Source organism: Apodemus sylvaticus, chromosome 7 (genome assembly GCF_947179515.1).
Source record: "Apodemus sylvaticus chromosome 7, mApoSyl1.1, whole genome shotgun sequence".
NCBI classification, from domain to species: domain Eukaryota; kingdom Metazoa; phylum Chordata; class Mammalia; order Rodentia; family Muridae; genus Apodemus; species Apodemus sylvaticus.
The window spans coordinates 4,105,854-4,127,658 of NC_067478.1; the positions used below are offsets into that span (position 1 = coordinate 4,105,854).

Here is a 21,805-nt window from a genome sequence, read left to right on the forward strand (position 1 = left end):
CGGTCAGTTGGTCAGTCGGGGTCTGTCTGTCTGTCTGTCTGTCTGCCTGCCTGCCTGCCTGCCTGCCTGCCTGCCTGCCTAGCAACAATCCTGGCCCCTGTGTTAATTTCCATTTGAGTCTCCCTTGTGTCTGTTCACATGGCTCAGACTGTGCCCCTCCTGAAGTCCCAGCCAGGGTTGGCAAGCTTTACCCCTTGCGCCGCCGAGATCCCTCAGGACACTCTGTGGCTCCTGGCAGCCGGTCTTACCCACACTGCACCACTCTTTCTTCCCAAAATAGCTTCTTGTGTCTGCGTGGCCTTCTCTGCGTGGCCTCCAGCTACTCTGGCTGCAACCCCTCCCTGGCCTTACCTCTAGTCTCCTCCCAGGCCCAGCACTGAGCGAACTCTCTTCCCGGGTCATCCCGGAGATCACCAACCTCAGATTCCAGTGCGGTGCGCCAGGGACACCAGCTCAGGTTCTCTCTGACTTCCAGCTCTGAGAGTGACTCAGATGCTCCTCCTGGAGACCTGGCATCTCCTGTTGAAAGCCATGGTTCCTCGCCACGCTGCTGTCCTACCTGTTCACTCCCAAGCCAGACTAATAAAAAGGGCCTCAATTTCCCCTCTCCTCGACAGCGCCATACGATCTTTTTCTTTGGGCGCTGTGTGCTGGCTAGATCTTATGTTAACTTGACACAAGCCAGAGTTCCCGCCCTGACTTCCTTCAAAGATGAACTCTGTGATGGAGAGCAAATGACCCAGGCCCGCAGTGCCTCGCCTCAGCAGTAAAACCCTACCACACTGTGGCCTGTCACCGGGAACGTTCATATGCTTGGCTGCTGTTCTTTGAGACCGGTTCACCATATTGGCGTGACTGCAGGCATGCTCCTGCAGCGAGCGGGTCATGTTCTAATTCTTGTCCGATACGAAGGCAACCCTGTACACTGGGGTTCAGCTTCTGCCGTCCTTGCGATCTCCTGGGCCCAGTGGGACCTGGATTCACATGTTGGCTTTCTTCTACCCCATACCCTATCTCTGTGACTCTCCGATGACTGTACCGCTACCTGATCTTGACTAGAACCTTCTAGAAGAGCTGGGCACAGCTCAGTTGGTACAGTGCCTGCCTACCATGGACAAGTCCCTGAGTTCCATCCCCAGCACTGAATAACCCAGCCGTGTTGGTAAATGCATCATCCTAACATTCAAGAGTTTGAAGAAGGAGGATTACAAGTTTAAGGTCGCCCTCAGCTACATCTCAGATTGATCCAGGGGCATATCTGTGGGACATTTTTGATAGCTAATTATGTAGGGGAGGCCTGGTCCACTGTAGGTAGCGCCATCCCAAAGCAGGTGGGCCTGAGGCAGGGAGCTAGCCGGTAAACTGCCGTCCTCCAGGGCCCTGCCCTGCCTGAGTCTCTGCCGAATTCCCTCAGTGATGGGCTGTGGTGTTTATCACAGCAGCAGAAAGAAAACTAGAACAATCCTCCAAGCCTGTCCCATCCGCCCCACAGAGTACCCTAGGTATTAAAATGCCGCGGAGACCAGTGAGGTGGCTCAGCAGCTGAAGGTGGTCGCGGCCAAGCCTGACCTCACTCCCAGGTGGAAGGAGCGAATCGTGCCCTGTGTCACATGCCACCACCACCCACACAATAATGATAAATAAATGTGATTCTTAAGACTTAAAAAGAAAAAAGAAGGAAGGAAGGAAGGAAGGAAGGAAGGAAGGAAGGAAGGAAGGAAGGAAGGAAGGAAGGAAGGAAGGAAGAGGGCTGGAGAAATGGCTCAGCAGTTAGGAGCACTGACTGCTCTTCCAGAGGTCCTAATTCCCAGCAACCACATGATGACTCACAACCATCTGTAGTGGGATATGATGCTCTCTTCTGGTGTGTCTGAAGATAGCGACAGTGTACTCATATACATAAAATAAATAAATAATTTAAAAAGGAAGAAAGACGGAAGGAAAAAAAGAATCCTACAAAGTCACACGGCTGACAGGAGTCACAGGTAGGATTCAATTCAGTCGGGCCTTAATCCACTGGAACTATACTACTCTCCAAGGACTTCCTCTGTGTAGTGGAGGCAGGCTGGGAACCCCTTCTGCTCAATCCTGGTATGAACAGAGCCTGCCTAGAGAAGGGGCTGGCTGGCAGAGATGGGCCTTAGAGCCTCACGTTCATAAGCCAGCTGAGAGGCAGTGGCAGCACACGCCTTTAGGCCCAGCACTCAGGAGGCAGAGGCAGGCAGATCTCTGAGTTTGAGACCAGCCTGGTCTACAGAATGAGTTCCAGGACAGCCAGGGATATAGGGAGAGACCAGGGATGGAGGGGGTGGGGCACATTGACACCAAAACAAAATGTAATCTCACAACGATCCTCTTGGATCCACCTGAATGTTGGGATCACTGGATAATAATTTAAATTTATCTGACAGCTTGTTTCCAGTGAGGTGTGAGGAGAGCCCTTCACCCTTGAATGACGATGGAAGCCTGGGGATCTCTCATAGGTGTTAGCACACTTGACACTGGGAAAGCAAGCTTGCCGGCGTGTTTCCCCGATTACTCTGATTACTTTTGGGGGGAGGGGGAAACAGGATATCACTATGCAGCCCTGGTTAGCCTGTAGACCAGACTGGACTCAAACTCACAAAGAACCACGGTCTCTGCCTCCCGTGTGCTAGGATTAGAGGCATGCACCACCATACCCCACTTAATTAGATCTTTTCCCAGAAACTGCTTTTTGTTCAAAGGCCACAGGACAACTTGCAGAAGTTGGTTCTCTCCTTCCACCAGGTGGGTCCCGGGGGATTGAACTCAGGTCATCAGCCTTGGTAGCAAGTGCCTTCAGCAGCTAGCCTCTCCCCCACGCTGTGTTGTTCTTATAACATAAGAGCAGGCAGCTTTATAACACACACTGCGTGGGAGGCGCTCTCCACAGACATTTGCATATGAGAATTCGTTCAGTGCTCACTGTCATCCTGGGAGGTACTCACATCTGGTTGTAGATGCCCCTGCTTCCTCGGGTACACCCTGTGAGAGAGAGGTTCTGCAACTTCTGTCCCTTCCAGGGACAGCCAGAATTCTTGAGTGGGGGATGGGGGACAAGAGAGAGGGGGTGTCCAAGATGCACCTCCCAGGCCCAAGCTGACAGTAGGGATGGAACTGACGCCATGGACAAGGTTCACGACGCCTGTCGTCACCGTGGTGTCTGAAGGCACCTGGAACTCAGAAGGAAGACCGAACACTCGCTTCCCACCTGTTGCCCGTGCCCTGCACTTCTTGCCAGCCTGACGTAGCCTATCTGTCCTCCGGGGTTGGCGGTGAGGTGAAACAGAGTCAACCACACAGACTCGGGGAGCAGGTGGGAAATGCCGCTGCAAGCTCTCTGCATGCCGCTATAAGCGCCTTTAATACCCTCTACCTGTGCCCCATTGGTCCCAAGAAAGCGGCTCTTCTAAACAGCAGTCCCTGATTGGCTGGCAGTGTCCGCGGGCCCCCAGCGTTTACGCAGAGGCGGTGCCCGTTCCTGCTACACCCCCGCCTGGGACAAAAGCCTCTTCCGTATTTTCTGTGGCATCTCTCCACACAGGCCTTAGCGCCAAGTAAGTGACGAAGCCTGCCAGGTCCCCTGGGCTCCGTGTGACTGAGGAAGAGACAGGTGCACAGTCTGTCACTCCATCTGTGACCAGGAAGATGATGACTCCAGGGTCAGAAATAACCTCACAGTCAGCTTCCATGGGTAGGTCCTCCCAGCCTTCCCCAGAGAGTCTGGGCCCTGAGTCAGAGGGAAGAATCTAGAAGTAGCTGTGGACCCAGGTCACTGAGCTGGGACACCATGGATCCATCCTTCAGATTTTTCGATAAATCAAGGGCCCGTTCCTTCAGAAATCTCTCTCACCCCTAAGTGTATTTTCCTCATAGCTTCGCAGACCTGGATTATGGAGCTAGGGCAAGAATAGACGGGAGACAGGCCAGCTTTGTTTTTTCACAGAGACAAACAGAGGTTGAGCCTTTTACATGAAGATGTCTCCGGTAGTCAGAGGCCTGGTCCTGCCCCTCAGTGAGCTGCTGGGCTTTGGGCTCGGTGGTACATGTGCGGTAAGAATAGTTCAGCATAGAGAGAGGGGGCCTGCGGGATGAGAGAACAGGGCCATCCACACGTCAAGTGTCCCCCTATTCATCTCCTCAAAATAACCTAGATGTCTCCATCCACGACTGAGTCACCCACCCCAGTCCTCAGGGCAGACTTGGGATGAATGGAACTCCTCCTCCACCCTGTCCCTCCCCAGCCCGAAGAACTTGTAACCGATTCCCCAGGATGGAAAAGTGACTTCCACAAGCCCTAAAAATAACTGGACCACTTAATACTCCGAACATAGCCTCTCCCCTGCCCCCACCCTCACCCACCCCCAGCCAGCCAGCCAGATAAAGGCAGCTGCCTGGCTGGCAGAGAACAGAGACCAGAGCCAAGGTAGAGCGAGCCGTGGGACCCAGGAACACAACTATCAACAAAGAATCCCAGCAGAGCAACGGACCCCAAGGCTAGACACCCAAAAGCACCCAGACACCAGCCAGACCTTTGGTGAGTACCCTGCCCCTGGTGTTAACAGGCTATAACTCTAGGCTGTGGCCCTCTTGACTTTGCAACACGGGTGTCAGGAGGGGGAGTCTAGCGGCCGCGGGGAAAAGTGTTGAGAGGATGTGGCACAGGTGCACAGGCCCCAGAGAGAAAAGCCACCAGGACTTTCCTCTAGAAGGCAGCCAGTGTGCTCGGAAGCTGCTGTGACCACCTCGGGTGGCCCGAGAAGCAGATTCTCTCCGATCTAGTATCATCGAGAGATAGTTTCAGGTGGTCGCCTGGAGCTTTGTGCTTTTAATTTTTAAATTACAGTTCTGTTCCTTTTGTGTGCATGTGAGTGGGCTCACGTGTCTGTCGTGAAAGTATAGAGATCGAAGCACATTGTGTCTCTCTTTTACCCTGCATGTGGCTCCTGGGAATGAAACTCTGGTCCTCAGAAATAGCAGGAGGTACCTATACCACTGGCCCGTCATTCTGGCCTGGAGTTTTGACTGGTTTTTGTTTTGTTTGAGACAGGATTTCTCTGTGTAGCCCTGGCTGTCCTGGAAGTCGATTTGTAGACCAGGCTGGCCTCGAACTCAGAGATCCGCCTGCCTCTGCCTCCAGAGTGCTGGGATTAAAGGCGTGAGTCACCACCGCCCAGCCAAAGTTTTGATTTTTCTAATGCAGCTATGGGCCTGGGACATAGCTCAGGTAAAGTGCTTGCATAGCATGCACACAGCCCTGGGTTCACCAAATAAAACCAGAAAAGATGTTGCATGCTTGTAATCTGTGTCGGGAGGAGAGGCAGGAGGGTCCGAAGTTCAAGGTCAACTCCTTACTAAGGTCGAAGCTGACCTGAGCTGAGTGAGATTCTGTCTCAAAAAGAAATAAAAATGCTGATACGGGGCTCCTCTTGCTTCAGGGTGTCCTCTCAAGAAGCCTGAGACTTCAGGAAAGAGAGAAGAGAGGTGGAAGGTAAGGGACGGGGACAGCCAGAGCCAGAACATGGCCCAGGGCAAGCCCAGTCCCCAGCTATTGTTGGTCACAGTCTTGGCATAAACGGCCCCAGCGATTTTGTGCCCAGGCTTGCCTGTGAGCGACTCTCCTTGTGAGGCAATTGGGGTAGGATGACTTTGTCCCAGGCCATTTTCTTGCCCCATGGGGAAATCCTTCAACTAAGCCTGAGGTGACTCAGAATGGAGAGATCAGATCTGAATGCGCCCAGTGATAGGCATTTAGAACAGGCTGGTGCCAAGGAGGGCTCCGAGGTGGAGGCAGGTGGTCCTGAGTAGTCGGCAGTGCTGAGTCTGTCTCAGCACAGGGGACTCTTCACGGACAGTCTTTGAAATTACTATCTCCTAAATCTGCCCCCAACCTGCCCTTAGGAGTCTTAGGCCAGATGAGTGCAGAGCCGGGAAGGCCAGGAGCCTGACGCCTGCCTCAGCCTTTCCGAGGCCTCAGCTGAGCCTCCATGGGCAGCCCTGTCCCTCACTGGGCTTCTGTACGCTAACAACAGGCCATTACATGCATTGGCCTCTGTGGGTCCCTGTCTGACCCCTTTGTCCTCTGTGACCCTAGCAAGGACTCTGGGGATCCCTGGGAGTCGGGGTTGGGGGCAGCTGGTGGCCTGTATAGGAAATCTGCCCTATACAGGCCCTCACGGTGCAAATCTGCCCTCACGGTGACCTGATAGAGCAGAAGTGGGGATGGGCACGGGTTTGTGTGTGGTCTCCTACTCGGAGCTCAGAGACAAGAGGGACCACCCAGAGGTTTTGCTTGGGGCTCCGTGAGTCTATGTCCGATCTTGCTTCCTTCAGACTCTCATACCCTAGGTGGACAGGCCAGGGAGGGAGTGGGGCAAGAAGCCCTCCCTTCTCCTCCTTCTGAGGTAGGAGGTCAGGAGGATGCCCTATCTCTTATCACCAGCGTTCCTACTTCACCCCACACCCTCAGAGCCCTTTGAGGGATGGGTATCTGCAGCTTGGCCTACAGGTCGAATGCCTTGGTACCTCACAGGAAGCAGATGGCAGTGCCTTCCAGGAGCCCAAAGTATGGAAAGAGAGAGTATGGGGCATGGGCACAGCAGTCCTCCCTGGCTGAGCCGGAACCTCCTCCTGAGTGCTGTGATGCCTGGCTGAGGCCTGGACCTCAGCTATATTTAGTGCCAAGGGCAGGGCGGAGCAGTGGGTCGGGGCAGCATGAGGGGGCACATATTTTACATTCCTTCCCTAATGGCCTCTGGGGACTGTCATAACACCTGTCACAAGACAGATAGGACATACATGAAACAGACCAGAAGATGGCTGGAGGAATGTGAGGCCTCTGAGGTGTGAGGAGAGTCGGACGTGCCTTTGTGGAAGCTGGGTCAGGATCTAGATCTGGCTGGAAGCCCTGTCCTAGACTCTCCAAGCTATGCTTGCTGGTACACAACTGGGAGAAGGGGAACTCTGTGAGCCAGGGCAGGGCTCTTATGTCCAGAGCTGTTGTGGGAGAAGGGACCTTAATCCCACAGTCTTCTACCACACATACATACCCTGGATATGTCACCTTCCAAATCTCCTAGGGATGCAGGACTAGAGGGGTTCGTGGCGAATACCGAAGCCCAGCATACCCAATCCTACTAGTTCCTGGGAGTCAGGCCTTCGGTAAGGTCTGGGGACTCGAAGTCAGCACAGCCTATAAATCAAATTCTGCAGGATCTGACCCGAAACTCAAGCTTCTTATCTTTAATTGCAGAGAGCTGCGGGGAGAAGAAAACTTAGGAGACAGTCAGTCCAGGACTGGCAAGGTGCCTCAGTTGGGACAATGCTTGACTAGAATGCTTGAAGCCTGAGTCCAATCCCCAGCATGGAGACTGGTGGCACATTCCAGAAATCTCACATGTAGGCAGGGGGAATTTCAAGGTCACCCTCAGCTATGCAGCAGGTTTGAGGCCAGTTTGGGCTACTTGAGACCCTGTCTCCATATGAAAACAAAACCCTGACCTGGAATTCAAATATTGGCTCTGCCTAAACATGAGCAATTTCCCCTCCTTGGGCCTCTGTTTCACCAGCAAGAGCTGTGGACGCAAGGGCCTGGGAAAGGTTGGAGCCAGCCAAGAAGTGGAGGGCAGAGAAAGGTTTCTAGTCACCATGCTCGGCGCGCCCTCTGGTGGTGTACATGGGAATTCGCCACTATGACACCTTAATTTAGGCTTTTCCCAAGACAGTGCCCACTTGGGAGTCTGCTGGGGGTAAGTTATTTTGACAGGGGGAGATGTAGGTGATTCATTCAGATTTCCTACTGGATGTTCAGATCTTCTCCAGGCCAGCGGTGCCCTCCTCAATCCCAGTGACCCAGGTGAGACTCGTACTGATGGACTGCCATACCTCAGCCAAGCAGTGGCAGAGTGAGCCCCAGGCTAGAGATCTAGAGATGTGGGATCCCCTTAGTAGTGGCCACACAGTCCCTAGCCTTTCTCCTGCTAGTTAACCCAGGAACTGCCCCTCACATAACCCAGCTTCTCCCCCTCCTTCCCAGAAGGATGGCTGATGCCCAGACGCAGGTCGCTCCTACACCAACCGTCCAAATGAGTACTGGCGGGAACCTGTCCCTCCCTCCTCCCTCAGCCCCAGAGGGTCTGCCGATGCCACCCCCCAAGGAATCCTTCTCCAAGTTCCAGCAGCAGCGGCAAGCCAGTGAGCTCCGCCGTCTCTACAAACACATCCACCCCGAGCTTCGGAAGAACCTCGAGGAGGCTGTGGCTGAGGACCTGGCAGAGGTGCTCGGCTCGGAGGAGCCCACGGAGGGCGATGTTCAGTGTATGCGCTGGATCTTTGAGAACTGGCGGCTGGATGCCATTGGCGACCACGAGAGGCCAGCTGCCAAGGAACCTGTGTCAGGCGGCAACGTCCAAGCCACCTCTCGGAAGTTTGAGGAAGGCTCCTTTACCAACGGCTCAGATCAGGAGCCGGCGGCAGGACCCCGGCTGTCAGGGGGTGATGTCCGAGCTGCCAGACAGTTGTTTGAGACCAAGCCGCTGGATGCGCTGACAGGCCAGGAGGAGGCATCGCAGACAACCGTGAAGGAACCTGCAGCCACTGGAGATGTACAGGGAACCAGAAAACTCTTTGAAACTAGGCCCCTGGACCGGCTGGGCTCCCGCCCCTCTACCCAGGAGCAGAGCCCTTTAGAGCTGCGCTCAGAGATTCAGGAGCTGAAGGGTGATGTGAAGAAGACAGTGAAGCTATTTCAGACGGAACCTCTCTGTGCCATCCAGGATGCAGAGGGCGCCATCCACGAAGTCAGGGCTGCCTGTCGGGAGGAGATTCAGAGCCATGCGGTGAGGTCCGCCCGCTGGCTCTTTGAGACCCGACCTCTGGATGCCTTCACCCAGGACCCCAGCCAGGTGCGGGTGATTCGGGGGATCTCCCTTGAGGAGGGAGCCCTGCCCGATGTCAGTGCGACCCGTTGGATCTTTGAGACGCAGCCTCTGGATGCCATTCGTGAGATCTTGGTGGACGAGAAGGACTTCCAGCCGTCTCCAGATCTCATCCCTCCTGGTCCAGATGTTCAGCATCAGCGACATCTGTTTGAGACCTGTGCCCTGGACACTCTGAAGGGCGAAAGAGAAGCTGAGGCAGAGGCTCCACCCAAGGAGGAAGTGATACCTGGTGATGTCCGCTCTACACTCTGGCTATTTGAAACGAAACCCCTGGACGCTCTCAATGACCAGGTCCAAGTGGGTCACCTGCAACGGGTGGGTCACCAGAAGGGTGAGAGGCTTGTGACTGAGTGTATGTCAAGTAATGGCACATCGGCGTTGCCTCTGTCTCAGGCTGCCCCCCAGAACGATGGGTTGAAAGGGGACGTGAAAACCTTCAAGAATCTTTTTGAGACCCTTCCCTTAGACAGCATCGGGCAGGGTGAGCCTTCAGCCTTTGGGGACATAAACAGAGGACAAAAGACTGATTCTGCTGAGCAGTCCCAGGGCGCCGATGCCTCCGTATATGCTATGCAGGACAGCAGGGGACAGCTTCATGCCCTGACTTCTGTCAGCAGAGAGCAGGTAGTTGGAGGTGATGTGCAGGGGTACAAGTGGGTGTTTGAGACACGGCCCCTGGATCAGCTGGGTAGAAGCCCCAGTACCGTCGATGTGGTACGAGGCATCACTCGGCACGAAGTGGTGGCTGGGGATGTTGGCACCACTCGGTGGCTCTTTGAGACGCAGCCACTGGAGGTGATCCACCAACAGGAGCGACAGAAACGAGATGAGGAGGAGGGGAGGGGTCCAGGGGGCCCTCGTCCTGAGCTCCCCCAGAAGGGCGATGTGCAGACCATCCGCTGGCTGTTTGAGACCTACCCTATGAGCGAGTTGGCAGAGAAGCGAGAATCCGGGGTCACAAACCCCATGAGCAAGGCTGAGACACAGTCCTGCACCTGGATGTTTGGGCCCCAATCTCTGAACCAGGCAGAAGGCTCTGGGGAGCAGCACCTACAAACCAGCCTGGTCCGGGCTGGAGACAGGCAGACAGACAGACATGTCTTTGAGACTGAATCTCTGCCAGCCTCGAGCCAGTCCAGTGGGAGAAAGCCTGTAAGGTACTGCAGCCGGGTGGAGATTCCTTCTGGGCAGGTATCACGGCAGAAAGAGGTTTTCCAGGCTCTGGAGGCGGCCAAGAAGGAGGTACAGGAGACCACGATAAGCCCAGGATCCATCCCCACGGGCTCTGTGCATAAATTCACCTGGCTCTTTGAAAACTGCCCCATGGGCTCCCTGGCAGCTGAGAGCATCAGAGGGGATAATCTCCAGGAAGAACAGCCAAAAGGCTCTGCAGAATGTAGGACACCGGAGAGGCAGGAGACAGCGGCCGAGAGAACCCTTCGGACTCTGCATGCCACCCCTGGCATCCTGCACCATGGAGGTATCCTCATGGAAGCCCGAGGGCCAGGGGAGCTCTGTCTTGCCAAGTATGTGCTCCCAAGCCCAGGGCAGGGGCACCCCTATGTGCGGAAAGAGGAGCTGGTATGTGGCGAGCTCCCCAGGATTGTCCGTCAAGTGCTGCGCCGGACAGATGTGGACCAGCAGGGACTGCTGGTTCAGGAGGACACAGCTGGGCAACTCCAGCTCCACCCACTCAGGCTGCCAGGGCCTGGTGACCCTGGGAATATTGAAGACATGGACCCTGAGCTCCAGCAGCTGCTGGCCTGTGGCCTGGGAGTCTCTGTGGCAAAGACGGGGCTGGTGATGCAGGAGACAGAACAGGGCCTAGTGGCACTGACTGCCTACTCCCTCCAGCCGCAGCTAACCAGCAGGGCCCCTGAAAGAAGCAGTGTGCAGCTGCTGGCCAGCTGCATAGACAAAGGAGACCTGCACAGCCTTCACAGTTTGCGGTGGGAGCCGCCAACAGACTCGAGTTCTGTACCAGCTACTGAGGAGTCCCGGAGGCTCCCTCCAGCTGAGAGCATCATACATGTTACCCCATTAAACCCCACCATGGAGATGGGGCATCTGAGAGTCTCAGGGTCCACACCCTGCACGCCTCAGCCTCGGACAGCTGGAAAAGTAGTCCTTCCGAATGGGAGACCTGCAGCCCAAGCTCCATTTCAGGAAGCAAGGAAGCAAATGGATATCAGCTCTGCTGGGCAGAAAGGGAAGGCAGCCTCAGGAAGCCCAGAAGGAACTGTTGCTTCCCCTTTAGGGTCTGGGGCTCCAGATCTCCAGGAAGCCATGCAAAGTCTGCGTTTGGCAACCGCGGAGGCCCAAAGTCTGCACCAGCAGGTTCTGAGCAGACACCCACAGGGCTCTGACCCTGGGGCCACCTCCATGCCTGCCCAAGATGTCCTGCAAACACCGACTCCTGCCACTGGGGTTACCCAAGGCAGCATCAGGCCTGTGGCTGGAAACGAAGCCAGGATCCCAGCAGTCCCCAGAAAGGTCAGTGGGGACGACAAAGCAGTCCCCAGAGGGCTGCCAAGGGGGTGGGTGACCGTACAGGATGGTATCTATGCTGCTCACCCCGTGAGAACCTCTGACCCACCTGGAGCTCTCCAGCCTTCTGAAAAAGAGCCCCAGCTGAGGGACAGCCCACCCCAGGCAGACAGAGGTCGGAGTCCCAGGCCAGGGTATCATGAGCCTGGGGGCCATACACAAAGGGCCTGGGGACCTCTGGGGAAAGTGATGCCCCAAATCTCGCCTGAGTGCCTCCAGGCAGCAGACACCTCCCTGAAGACTGTCCCTCTAACTCACCACACTCTGACATCTAAACCCCAGGCTGCAGGTGCCAGCCTGCACTCCCATAATGCCTCTGTTCCTCCCCCTCCTACTCTCCCAGCTGCTGTGACAGAAGAACCTGACCACCCAGCTCAAGGCCACCATCAGGAGGACTCCATCCAGCAGGCCTCCAAGCCCCTGCAGGAACCCCTTCTTCATACTCACAACAGACCCGCTGGCCAGAAAACCCCTGAAGGGTCAGAGACAAAACCCTCCAAAGCGGAATCCACCGTGCCTCCAAGAAAGAAACCCCCGGTGCCTCCCAAACCTGCACATCTCAGCCAAGCTCACCCACCTCAGAGGCTGCCCAAGCCCTTAGCAGGCTCTGCCAGCATCGCAGAAATAGGACAAGACCACAGGCCAGGTGAGCCAGGTGTAGGCAACCATGGGTCAGCCAAGGCTCCCGCAATAGCAGCCCAGGACTGCCTGCCTCTGGCTGAGTGCTCCAAGGGGCAGAAGCAGCCTACGCATCAGCACCGGCTCAGCACTGTGGCTTCCAGGCCTAGCAGGGGTCAGATAGCCAGCAGCCGCAGCCAGAGTCCTGAGTCTCCTAAGTTGAACGTTCTCAACAGTGACTCCAGCCCACCACAAAAGCACCCTAGCTCCCCCCAAAAGCAGCCTATGGACTGTTCCAAGCAGGGGACCCCTGAGAGCCCAGAGATTGTACGGGACAGCCATCAAGAACTCCAGGGCCTCCTGAGCCAAGTGCAAACTCTGGAGAAGGAAACAACCCCCAGCGTAGATGTGCAGGCCCTGCGGAAGCTCTTTGAGGGTGTACCCCAGCTGGGAGGGGGAACCCCTCAGGCTCCCGTTGCCCCCCACAAGACTGAGACCTCAATGGAGCAGGCCTTCGGGGAGCTGACTCGGGTGAGTACGGAGGTTGCCCAGCTGAAAGAACAGACGCTAGCCAGGCTGCTGGACATCGAAGAAGCAGTGCACAAGGCTCTTAGCTCCATGTCTAGCCTCCAGTCTGAGGCTCACACAAGCAACCTTCCACAGGGAACTGCAAAAGACCCTAGTGTGAACAAGGTCTCCACCAGGAGCAGAGCCAGACCGACAGGCTCCTACCAGGTCAAAGAGCCACCTGTAGTCAAAAACCAAGGAAAGGTTGAGAGCCGTCCTGAGGAGCAAGGTCAAGACAAGATCGGAAGTCACGCAGAGGCCAGAGGTCAGGCAGCAGTGAACGTCCTGCCCTCTGGGAGGCTGGACACGTCACGAGCGGAGCCTGGCCTCCAACAAGTCTCACCTTCTTCCAGAGGATCCTCCTCTCCAACTTTCATCTCTGTCCAATCAGCTACAAAGAAGCTTCCAGAAGCTTCTAGTCCTCAGGGAAGCCATTCTATCTCAGGGGAAAATACACACCTAGGTCAGGACATAGGTCAAGCCCTGCTCTTCCAGAGAGATATCCAGGGTCAGGCTGGGACAAGAGAGATGACCATTGAGGGCTCTGTGCCCACAGGGCTGCCAAAGAATGTTCTGGAATTCCAGACTGGGCCAGCTACCTCCACGCCCTATGGAGCCATGAGAACAGTGGCTGAGCAGCACGAGGAGATGGACCGGTTTGGGAATACAGGCCTCACTTCCTCCACCACCATCGCCCAGCAGGCAGAGCCTCTGATGGACCCCAGCTCCCAGCTCCGGCTCCACACTTCTCCCATGCTCAGGCAGTTCCTCCACAGCCCCTCCAGGTTCAACAGTGACCTGGCAGAACCTGAGATAACATGGGCTCCCTGTAACCACTTCCATCCGGCCGCCCAGTGAGCCCCTCTGTCTCCCACCAGTCTTGGGTACCTCCCCCCAGAGCTCTAGGACTGAGTCACAGGCCCACCTCCAGCACCTGTGGAACAAGGACCAAGAAAAACAGAGCCTTCAGAGAGCTGACGAGGGTTGTCTGCCTTGTTAGTTCTTAAAAAGGGACAAGAAACATAAAGCAGCCATCCACAGGAAAGCTGGACGGGAGCGACGGGACCTGACAGGTGCTGGTGGAGAACTAGCCCACACTAGCCCCGCTCACACTCACACACGTGAGCCTGAACCTCACTGCCTAGAGCTGGAGAGACGCCCCTCCACTGTGTCCCTCCATGGCCGGCCTTTTTCTTTGGTTATGGAATCTGGCTGTCCTAATCCCTGGTGAGGACCCGGGCTGAGCAGACTGGACATAACATTAGTCTCTGTTTGAGATTGGACTAAAGACTCCAGAAAAACCTGGGTGCCGGCCTCTTTGTCACCGGTGGTCCAGAGGGCACAGAGAGCGCTAGCAGTCAATAGTGTTCTGAGAAGCTGAACACGCCACCCTTCCTGACCCCATCACCTCCACTCTGTATCCTGAATGGGAAAAATGACCTAAAAATAAACCCAAAAGAGATTCTCCACTCTGTGTGTCAGACTGTGTATGTACTGCCCCAGAGTCCGAGTTCCCAAGGAGGACAGTCGTGATCGCCAGGTGCCTGTTCTGACTGGCAATGCAGATACTGAAGATCACCCCCAACAGCGTACATCAGAGAACAGAAAGGCCCTGCCCACTCCCCTACTCTGTGTTACTTGTGTACACACATCCACCATACCATACATACATATGCACACCATAGGCACACACACGCCATGTACCACTCTTGTGAATGTCTACACACATGCAGATGTGTACCGCAGACATCAACACACCACAGACCTACACGCTGTTGCCCCCTTATCTCTGCCTCCCTCCTGATGTTCTTAAAATGCCGTTCCAGGGGAAATTCTTAAAATCCTGGCCCAGGATGGGAAAGCAACCCAACACAGCCAGGCAGGAGGAGGTGGGAGCACTCCCACTAGAATTCCCATACCCAACGTGGCTCGGTCATTTCTTGTTCACAGAGGGTACTGTGTGCCAAGCAGGAGGTGTTCTTGGGAAGAGAGTGATCAGGTTCCGGCTGGAGAATGATTTTAGTGAAAGCTGTTCTCCCTCTCTCAGAAACCACAGGACAGTCTATGCCAAGTCCACTGTAGGTCACAGGGATGACAGCAAGATCTGGCGGGGTGCTGTCTGAGGAGACTGACTTTTAACAGGAGGAGAAGGAGAGACAAGAGAGATGACATCAGAAAGAGGGTGAGTGCCTAACTTTCTGCTCAGAAGACATGAGTCATGGCAGTGTGACCCTGACAAAGAATAGCCTCGGAGAGGTGGCAGGGTGGACCTCCTTAAGGAAGAAACATCTAACATCTAAATGTCAAGAGAACAGGACTCATGGGTGGTGTGAGCATGTAATCCCAGCATTTCAGAGGAGGAGTCAGGAGCATGCAAAGTTTAACTGTTCAAAGTCATCATTAGCAACTGGTAAGTTTGAGGCCAGCCTGGGCTGCATTAGACCATCTCAAAAGAAAGAGTGGGAGCCAGTATGGTGGGTGGTTCGTCCCTTTAATTCCAACACTAGGGAGGCAGAGGCAACAGGTCTCTGTGAGTTCAAGGGCAGCCTGGACTACAAAGCAAATTCTAGGTTATCCAGGACTACATAATGAGACAATGCTTTAAAAAACCCAAAAGTGTGGGAGTGGGTGTATACTCAGTGGTGCCTTGTTCACCAAACATGCACAAGGTCTCAGTAAATCAATCCTCAGTACCACAAAGGATAAAATACCTGTGCCAGGTAACTGCGTGATCCCCTGCCCTGTCTCTCTCCTACACCTTCCACAAGCTCTCACTTGGCCACTGGGCCCAGCAACTCAACACAGGAGTGTTCTCTTCAACGTCCTCATCTGTCAATGGGTGTGATTGTGCCAACAACCCTGTGAATTAATAGGTATTAATAAGCCTTTGGCTGTCATTCATTCTTAGTACGGCAATTTAGGGGAGAGTTTTGTTTTCTAAGATTCGAGACACAGTCTTGAAACTTAGCATGCAGATCATGCTGGCCCCGACTTTGTAATAAATTTCCTGCCCCTCACCCCCCATCTGTACTGACGATTACAAGTGTATACCACCTGGCCCAGCAGTTTTGTTGTTTTGTTTTGTTGTTTTGTTTTATTCGGGTTTGGTCTTGTATCAAACTGACTGGCCTCAAAATTGTTCTGTGGCTGAATATGATCTTGAGCCCCTGATCTTGCCTCTACCTCTCAAGGCTTGGAATCGTAGGCATTTGTCCACAGCCTTCTGCAATATTTATTTAATTTCTCCTTCCTCACCTGCAGGGGGCGTGTGCTCTGTGTTGTTCATCTTGGTTACTAGTCAACCGAGCACACAAATGAACGAACCGATTGAGTCAGTCTGTGGATTCACGCTACCGGCATTCAATAGCGCTTGGTGCCAGGATCTGTTCAGGGTGCTAAAAATAGAGATGAACAAGGCAGGATTCATTCTTGACCTCATAGGGCTGACAGAGACAAATATATAAGCAGATTAGGTCATTTTACACAGAAAACTGTGTGTGGAAAACAAGGTCAGTCGGCAAGGGCAAGCTGAGTTTGGGTGGTCTAGGATGCGTTGCAGCTGAGCAACCCGAGCAGAAGAGGCGGGTGAGCGCAGCAGCAGAGGATGCAGAAACCCCGCCCTGCCCCGCCCCACCCCACCCCACCCCGCTCACACCTGCAGCCGCACCTGCCTCGGCACCTGCCAAGGCCCCGCCCCTCTCCACACGCTCCGAGTGCGCGGCACCCAGACCCCGCCCTCGGAGCCGATGGGGCGTGTTCCCACGGCCGTCGTCAAGGTGACGGTGACGTCGCGGGCTGTAGAGTTCGGAACGTTCAGGCTGTGGCTGGTTGCCAGGAAACGCCCGGCAGGCGTGCTGCCAGGGCTGGCTCTGCGAGCAGACGCCGGGCGCCAGGACGCGCCGTCCCGGCCAGCCCTCGCGCGGAGCCTCCCTCCCAGATTCCAAACGGATGCCGGTTCCGGGGCTCGCCCGGGAGGGCGCCTGGTCCCTCGATGCTCTGTCCTTGCCTGCGTCTGGAATTCGTCCTCTGCTTCCCGCTTTCATCTATCTCTGCCTCCCCAGTTTGCTACTCTATGTCAAAGTAAAAGGTTCTGGGCCTGGGCAGGCCAGATAGCTCCGCCGTTAAAGGCGCCTATGGTGCAAGCTCGGCAACCCGAGTCCCGACCCAGAATGCAGGTAAACGTGGAAAGCAGAGAATCACAGTTATCCTGTGACCTCCACAACAGGAAGTGGCATCTCACCTACCCACACACATCAGGCATACACAATAGTAAAGACTGAAAGTTTTTTTTATTATTAATTATGCGAATGTGTGTCTGTGTGTAGGTCTATACTCGTGACTGTAGGTTTCTACCGGAGCCGGAGTTTGACTGCTGTCTGAACTCCATCTTCTGGAAAAGCAGTACAAGATCTCAACCTCCCAGCCATCTCTCCAGCCCCAGTAACAATACATTTCTCAAATTAGTTTTAAGTGTTAGAGTCAAGTGTGTGGTTCATGCCTGTAACTCCAGGCTCTGGGAAGCTGAGGAGAAATATTCTGAGTTTGAGCCAGCCTGGCTACATAGTAGCCTTGTCTCAATAATATAAGCCAAATATAAATAATTATGTGGGTTTTGTTTGTTTTTTTAAGTTTTAGTAGGGGAGGATAGCTCATTTAAACCCTCCCTTCTTTGGGAGGCAGAGGTAGACAGATCTTTGTGAATTGGAGACAAGCCTGGTATATACAATGAGTTCCAGGCCAGCCAGAATAACTTCGGATATTGTCTCAAAAGTCTAGAGATATGGCCTGGTGATAAAGTATTTGCTTAGCATGTGCAAGACCCTGGGTTCAAAACACACATATATACACACCATACCACTCCTCCCTAATACAATCCTCTGGCTGCCCAGGTTACTAGGTCTGGAATCTAAACTCTGTATCCTGTAAGACCAGAATGGCTTGTCGCTCCACATTCCTCTCCAACGCCCCAGGCCCCTGCAGCTCTTTACCCTCCCCCTCCAGCCATAAAAGACTTTGGTTGGTTCCTGCCCCAGGACCTTGGCCCTCTCCATCTATCCTTTTTCTGGAAGTCTCCTCTCCCAGATCTTGAGTGACCGAAATCCTCCATCTTGATTTCAACCTAACTTGCCTCTTGAAAGGCTGTCCACCTCAGTAATGTTGTGATGCGGTCTTTCCTCAGGGCATAGCAATCTTCCACTATCACCACCAACAACAACTCCGAGTACAAATTACCTTCGATCCATAGCCGTGGCAACTCGCTGAGCAAAACAATACAGTGATAAATGTACCTTAATAGAGCAGTTAAATTTCCCCTGGGTCTGAGGGAACCTCACCTAGGATTCCAGCCACGACCCCTCCTGCTCCCCTGTCAGGCTGAGAGTCTCGGATTTTTTTTTTTTTTTTTTTTTTTTTTTTTGGTTTTTTGGTTTTTTGGATTTGTGTTTTTCGAGACAGGGTTTCTCTGTATAGCCCTGGATGTCCTGGAGCTCACTCTGTAGACCAGGCTGGCCTCGAACTCAGAAATCCGCCTGCCTCTGCCTCCCAGAGTGCTGGGATTACAGGCGTGCGCCACCACCGCCCGGCTGAGTCTCAGATTACTAAAGAGAATACACTGAGATGGGGACGCCAAGGTGAAACTCCCAGGAGCTCAGGGTCCATGACTAGATGGGACTTTCCGTGATGCAGCTGTCACCAGCACTGCCATGAGTAACTCTCATCTGTGCTCTGGAAGTCAGTCCAGTAAACTCATTTGTCTTGCAAGTCAGACTTGGGTGGGACTGTTACTGTATTCTTGTCTTCCCAGGAAAAGTTAACCACATGGCCAGCCCTTTCCTCCCTGCTAAACAGGAAGGACCTCCCCATGTCTTTCCACGTCTTGTCAAATTTTCCCTAAAACCTATCAGCTGCCAGGCAGGTGGCAGGGCTGCAGAACCACAGTTGGGTAGCATTTCTCTCCTTCCTCTTTCCTTCTTTCTTTCTTTTGCTTTTTGTTACTGTTGTTACTGTTTTGTTGTCTGTCTGCTTGATTGTTTGTTTGAGGCAGGGTTCCTGGCTGAAGTGGAACTCACTATGTAGACCAGGCTGGCCTGGAACCCACAAAGATCTGCCTGCCTCTGCCTCCCCAGCGCTGCCACTGAAGGTGTGTGAGCCATCCTGCTGGCTCCATCTCTTTTCTAAGCATGCTTCCCATAGCTCTTGGACTTTCTCCCCAGCGGTTTGACTTCCACGCTCTTTATTTGAAGCCCCATCCTCACTGTGTGTCTGACCTCCGTGCTGGCTGAAATGACACAGTCATTTCTTCTCTTCCCCACTGTTCTCCTCCTCCGGGTCTCTGCCAATGTTTACAGCTGGCCTACTCTGGCCTGATAAAATAGCCCTTGAGCTTAAAAACAAAAAATTGCATGAGGGAGAGCAAAAGGGGGCTGGAGAGATGCCTCAGGGTTTAAGAGCACTGACTGCCTTCCAAAGGTCCTGAGTTCAATTCCCAGCAACCACATGGTGGCTCACAACCATCTGTAATGGGATCCGATGCCCTCTTCTGGCATGCAGGTGTAGATGCAGATAGAGCACTAATATATAAATAAATAAATTAATCTTAAAAACTTTTTAAAAAATGTGTGCACACACACACACACACACACACACACACACGAGGGGACCGGAGAAATGATAGCTCAGTATTTCCGCTGTTAAAAGTACCTGTTGCACAGGCCTTTAATCCCAGCACTCAGGAGGCAGAGGCAGGGGGAATCTCTGCAAGTTCAAGTCCAGTCTGAACTACATAGCAAGCTCTAGGACAACTCCAGTCCTGTTTTTGGTTTTTTGAGACAGGGTTTCTCTGTGTAGCCCTGGCTGTCCTGGAACTCACTCTGTAGACCAGGCTGGCTTGGAACTCAGAAATCTGCCTGCCTCTGCAGTGCTGGGATTAAGGGCGTGCACCACCACTGCCTGCCTCCTGTGGTGATTCTAAATTCCATCAAACTGATGATGAAGCTCCTAATTGTATTGAAGATGGCAGTTAGCTGGAGGGGTTTTTTAATTACACATATTTATTCATGGGGGAAGGGATTCCTGCCACAGTGCCCACGGAGGCCAGAGGGCAAGGTGGCCAGCCTTACCTTTTGTTTTCTCTAGGAGGACAAATGCAGCTACTGGACCATAGGAAAATTTTATATAAGGTCTGAGGATATGAAAGCTTCTAAAAACAGTAAGGGTCTAAGAAAGCATTTAAAGGTCTAGGGAGGTGTTCTGAGGTTGGATTTATCTTTTTGTAAATTTTAAAATAAAGTTTTCCATGTAAATCTTTAATTTTATCATAAAGTGTTTTTACTTCCCTTTTCAATTAAAAAATTGTTTAATATTATTTAAAAAAAAAAGTAAGCTTCAGGGAATCTACTGGAATTCAAATGGATTCCAGGTAAGTATGGCCAACTCACAGCCCCTTCCTCTCTCTGCCTGCCTATGCCTAAGGGTGGGATCTATATCCTTTTCCCTGGTTCTGGGACCCCTGCCGCTCCTCCAAATACCGAGAGCATGGGCCAAGGAATTCCAAATGGACAGCCAAGAAAATGTTTCTCTCCCTAACCTTTACCTTCTGCCTCTAAGATCCAGGTGTTCTCTCAGAATCTGCGTCCAGGAAAGCTCAAGAACAGTTACCAACAGGTGCCAGGCCAGCCTACAGGTGCTTCCACTGGGCCTGCTCACTCCTAGCTGCAGATGGTCCCACAGAACCCAGACCACAGTGAAACCATCAGCTCTTCCTAGACTTGGCCGACATTCCAGCCTCTTGGCCACACCCCAAAATCAAAACTTTGCCCCCAAGTCAGCAGGAGAGAGCAGACCCGTATTCATTTATAATCAATAAAAGGCTGGGATGTTTGGTTTCAGACTGGACAAGGGCAGAATGAGGGTGTATTTTACATATCGAAGCAGACCTGGCCTCCAGGTTCTCCCAGCATCCCTCAGTCCCTACCTGGCATGCCCTGTCCCCAACCCTGAACTTTCTTGGCCAGAGGTTGAGCTCCTTTCCCCCAGAGGCTCTTCCCTATTTAATTTTGGTCTCTCTCTCCAAGTGAGGTGGTTTTGACTGGCAGGCCTCAGAAACAGAAAAGTGGATGCTTGGGAAGCATTTGGGAGGGGTAGCAGGCAAGAGTTATTTTATAATTTTAAAATAGTCTAAAGAGAACTTGTGAACTCCCTCCGTTTGGATGATGATGATGATTTAAGATATTCTAAAGAGAACTTGTGCACACCATCCCACTGTCTGTCATACTGTTGAAATAATGAACCCTTACGGGGTATTAGCCAGACAAACCTTTACCATTAGCATCAGTGTTCATAGGTGGATTAGAGGCCACCCTGATATACAGAGTGAATTCCAGGACAGCTAGGGCTAAACAGAAACATTGGCCCCCTCCTCCCCAAAAGAAGAGAAAAGAAAAAACAGACCCGAAGGAACTGAAGATTTCCCAGAAATCCCATGATGAAGAAAGAAAAGGTTAAAACCTGTTGTCTGCCACAGAGGGAAAACATCTTCCAGGAAGGACTTTCACACACTAACTCTTGAAGGAGGACCTGGAGCGGAGGCAGAGGTGGTGACCTTTAGAAGGACTATACCTGGCCCAGGAAGACTTGGTTGTATATTCCTCTTGCCTCTTATTTAAATTGAAATTAAGGACCCTGGAAAACAATGGGTTCAATGAATTTCTTTGTTCTTAGTCTCTATGTAGATACACTGAATAACTCTTTTATTTATTCATTCATTTATTTACATTTATTTTGCTTTTCAGTGTAGTTTTGTTTGTTTCACTGGACTGCTGAGGATGGCAGAGTTAAACTTGTCAAGGATACCCAGGACCCAGGCTGACTGGCTCTGTTAACAGCCCTGAAGCTAAATACAGACCTGTGAAGCTTCTCAAACTGAACATGAACTTAAGGGTCAAGTGGATGTCTGCCCCTCACGCCCGTTTATTCACGACGGACGTCCATTTGTTCCTTCCCAAACCTCTGCATTATTTCCCTGCTTTTCCCCTTCCAAGTGAGGGTGGCAGCAGGCACCACCCACCCAAGCCCCGGCTCCTAGCTGCCCAGCCCCCAGGTCCCAGGAGACTGCC

The 21,805-nt window shown here is 53.1% G+C and overlaps 1 protein-coding gene across 1 annotated transcript; it reads left to right on the top strand.

Moving 5' to 3' along the window:
* The first annotated feature begins 3,819 nt into the window (after window positions 1–3,819).
* On the top strand, window positions 3,820–11,941 carry Xirp1 (xin actin binding repeat containing 1). The gene is made up of 3 exons (XM_052186968.1): window positions 3,820–4,558; window positions 8,057–11,453; window positions 11,851–11,941. Exons 2-3 carry the CDS (start codon window positions 8,061–8,063, stop codon window positions 11,857–11,859), a joined length of 3,402 nt encoding a protein of 1,133 aa, XP_052042928.1. The 5' UTR covers window positions 3,820–4,558; window positions 8,057–8,060; the 3' UTR covers window positions 11,860–11,941.
* Window positions 11,942–21,805: the final 9,864 nt, after the last annotated feature.

Excerpts from the sequence above, each read along its gene's own strand:
- Xirp1 (XM_052186968.1), top strand. The coding sequence starts at position 8,061 with ATGGCTGATGCCCAGACGCAGGTCGCTCCTACACCAACCGTCCAAATG.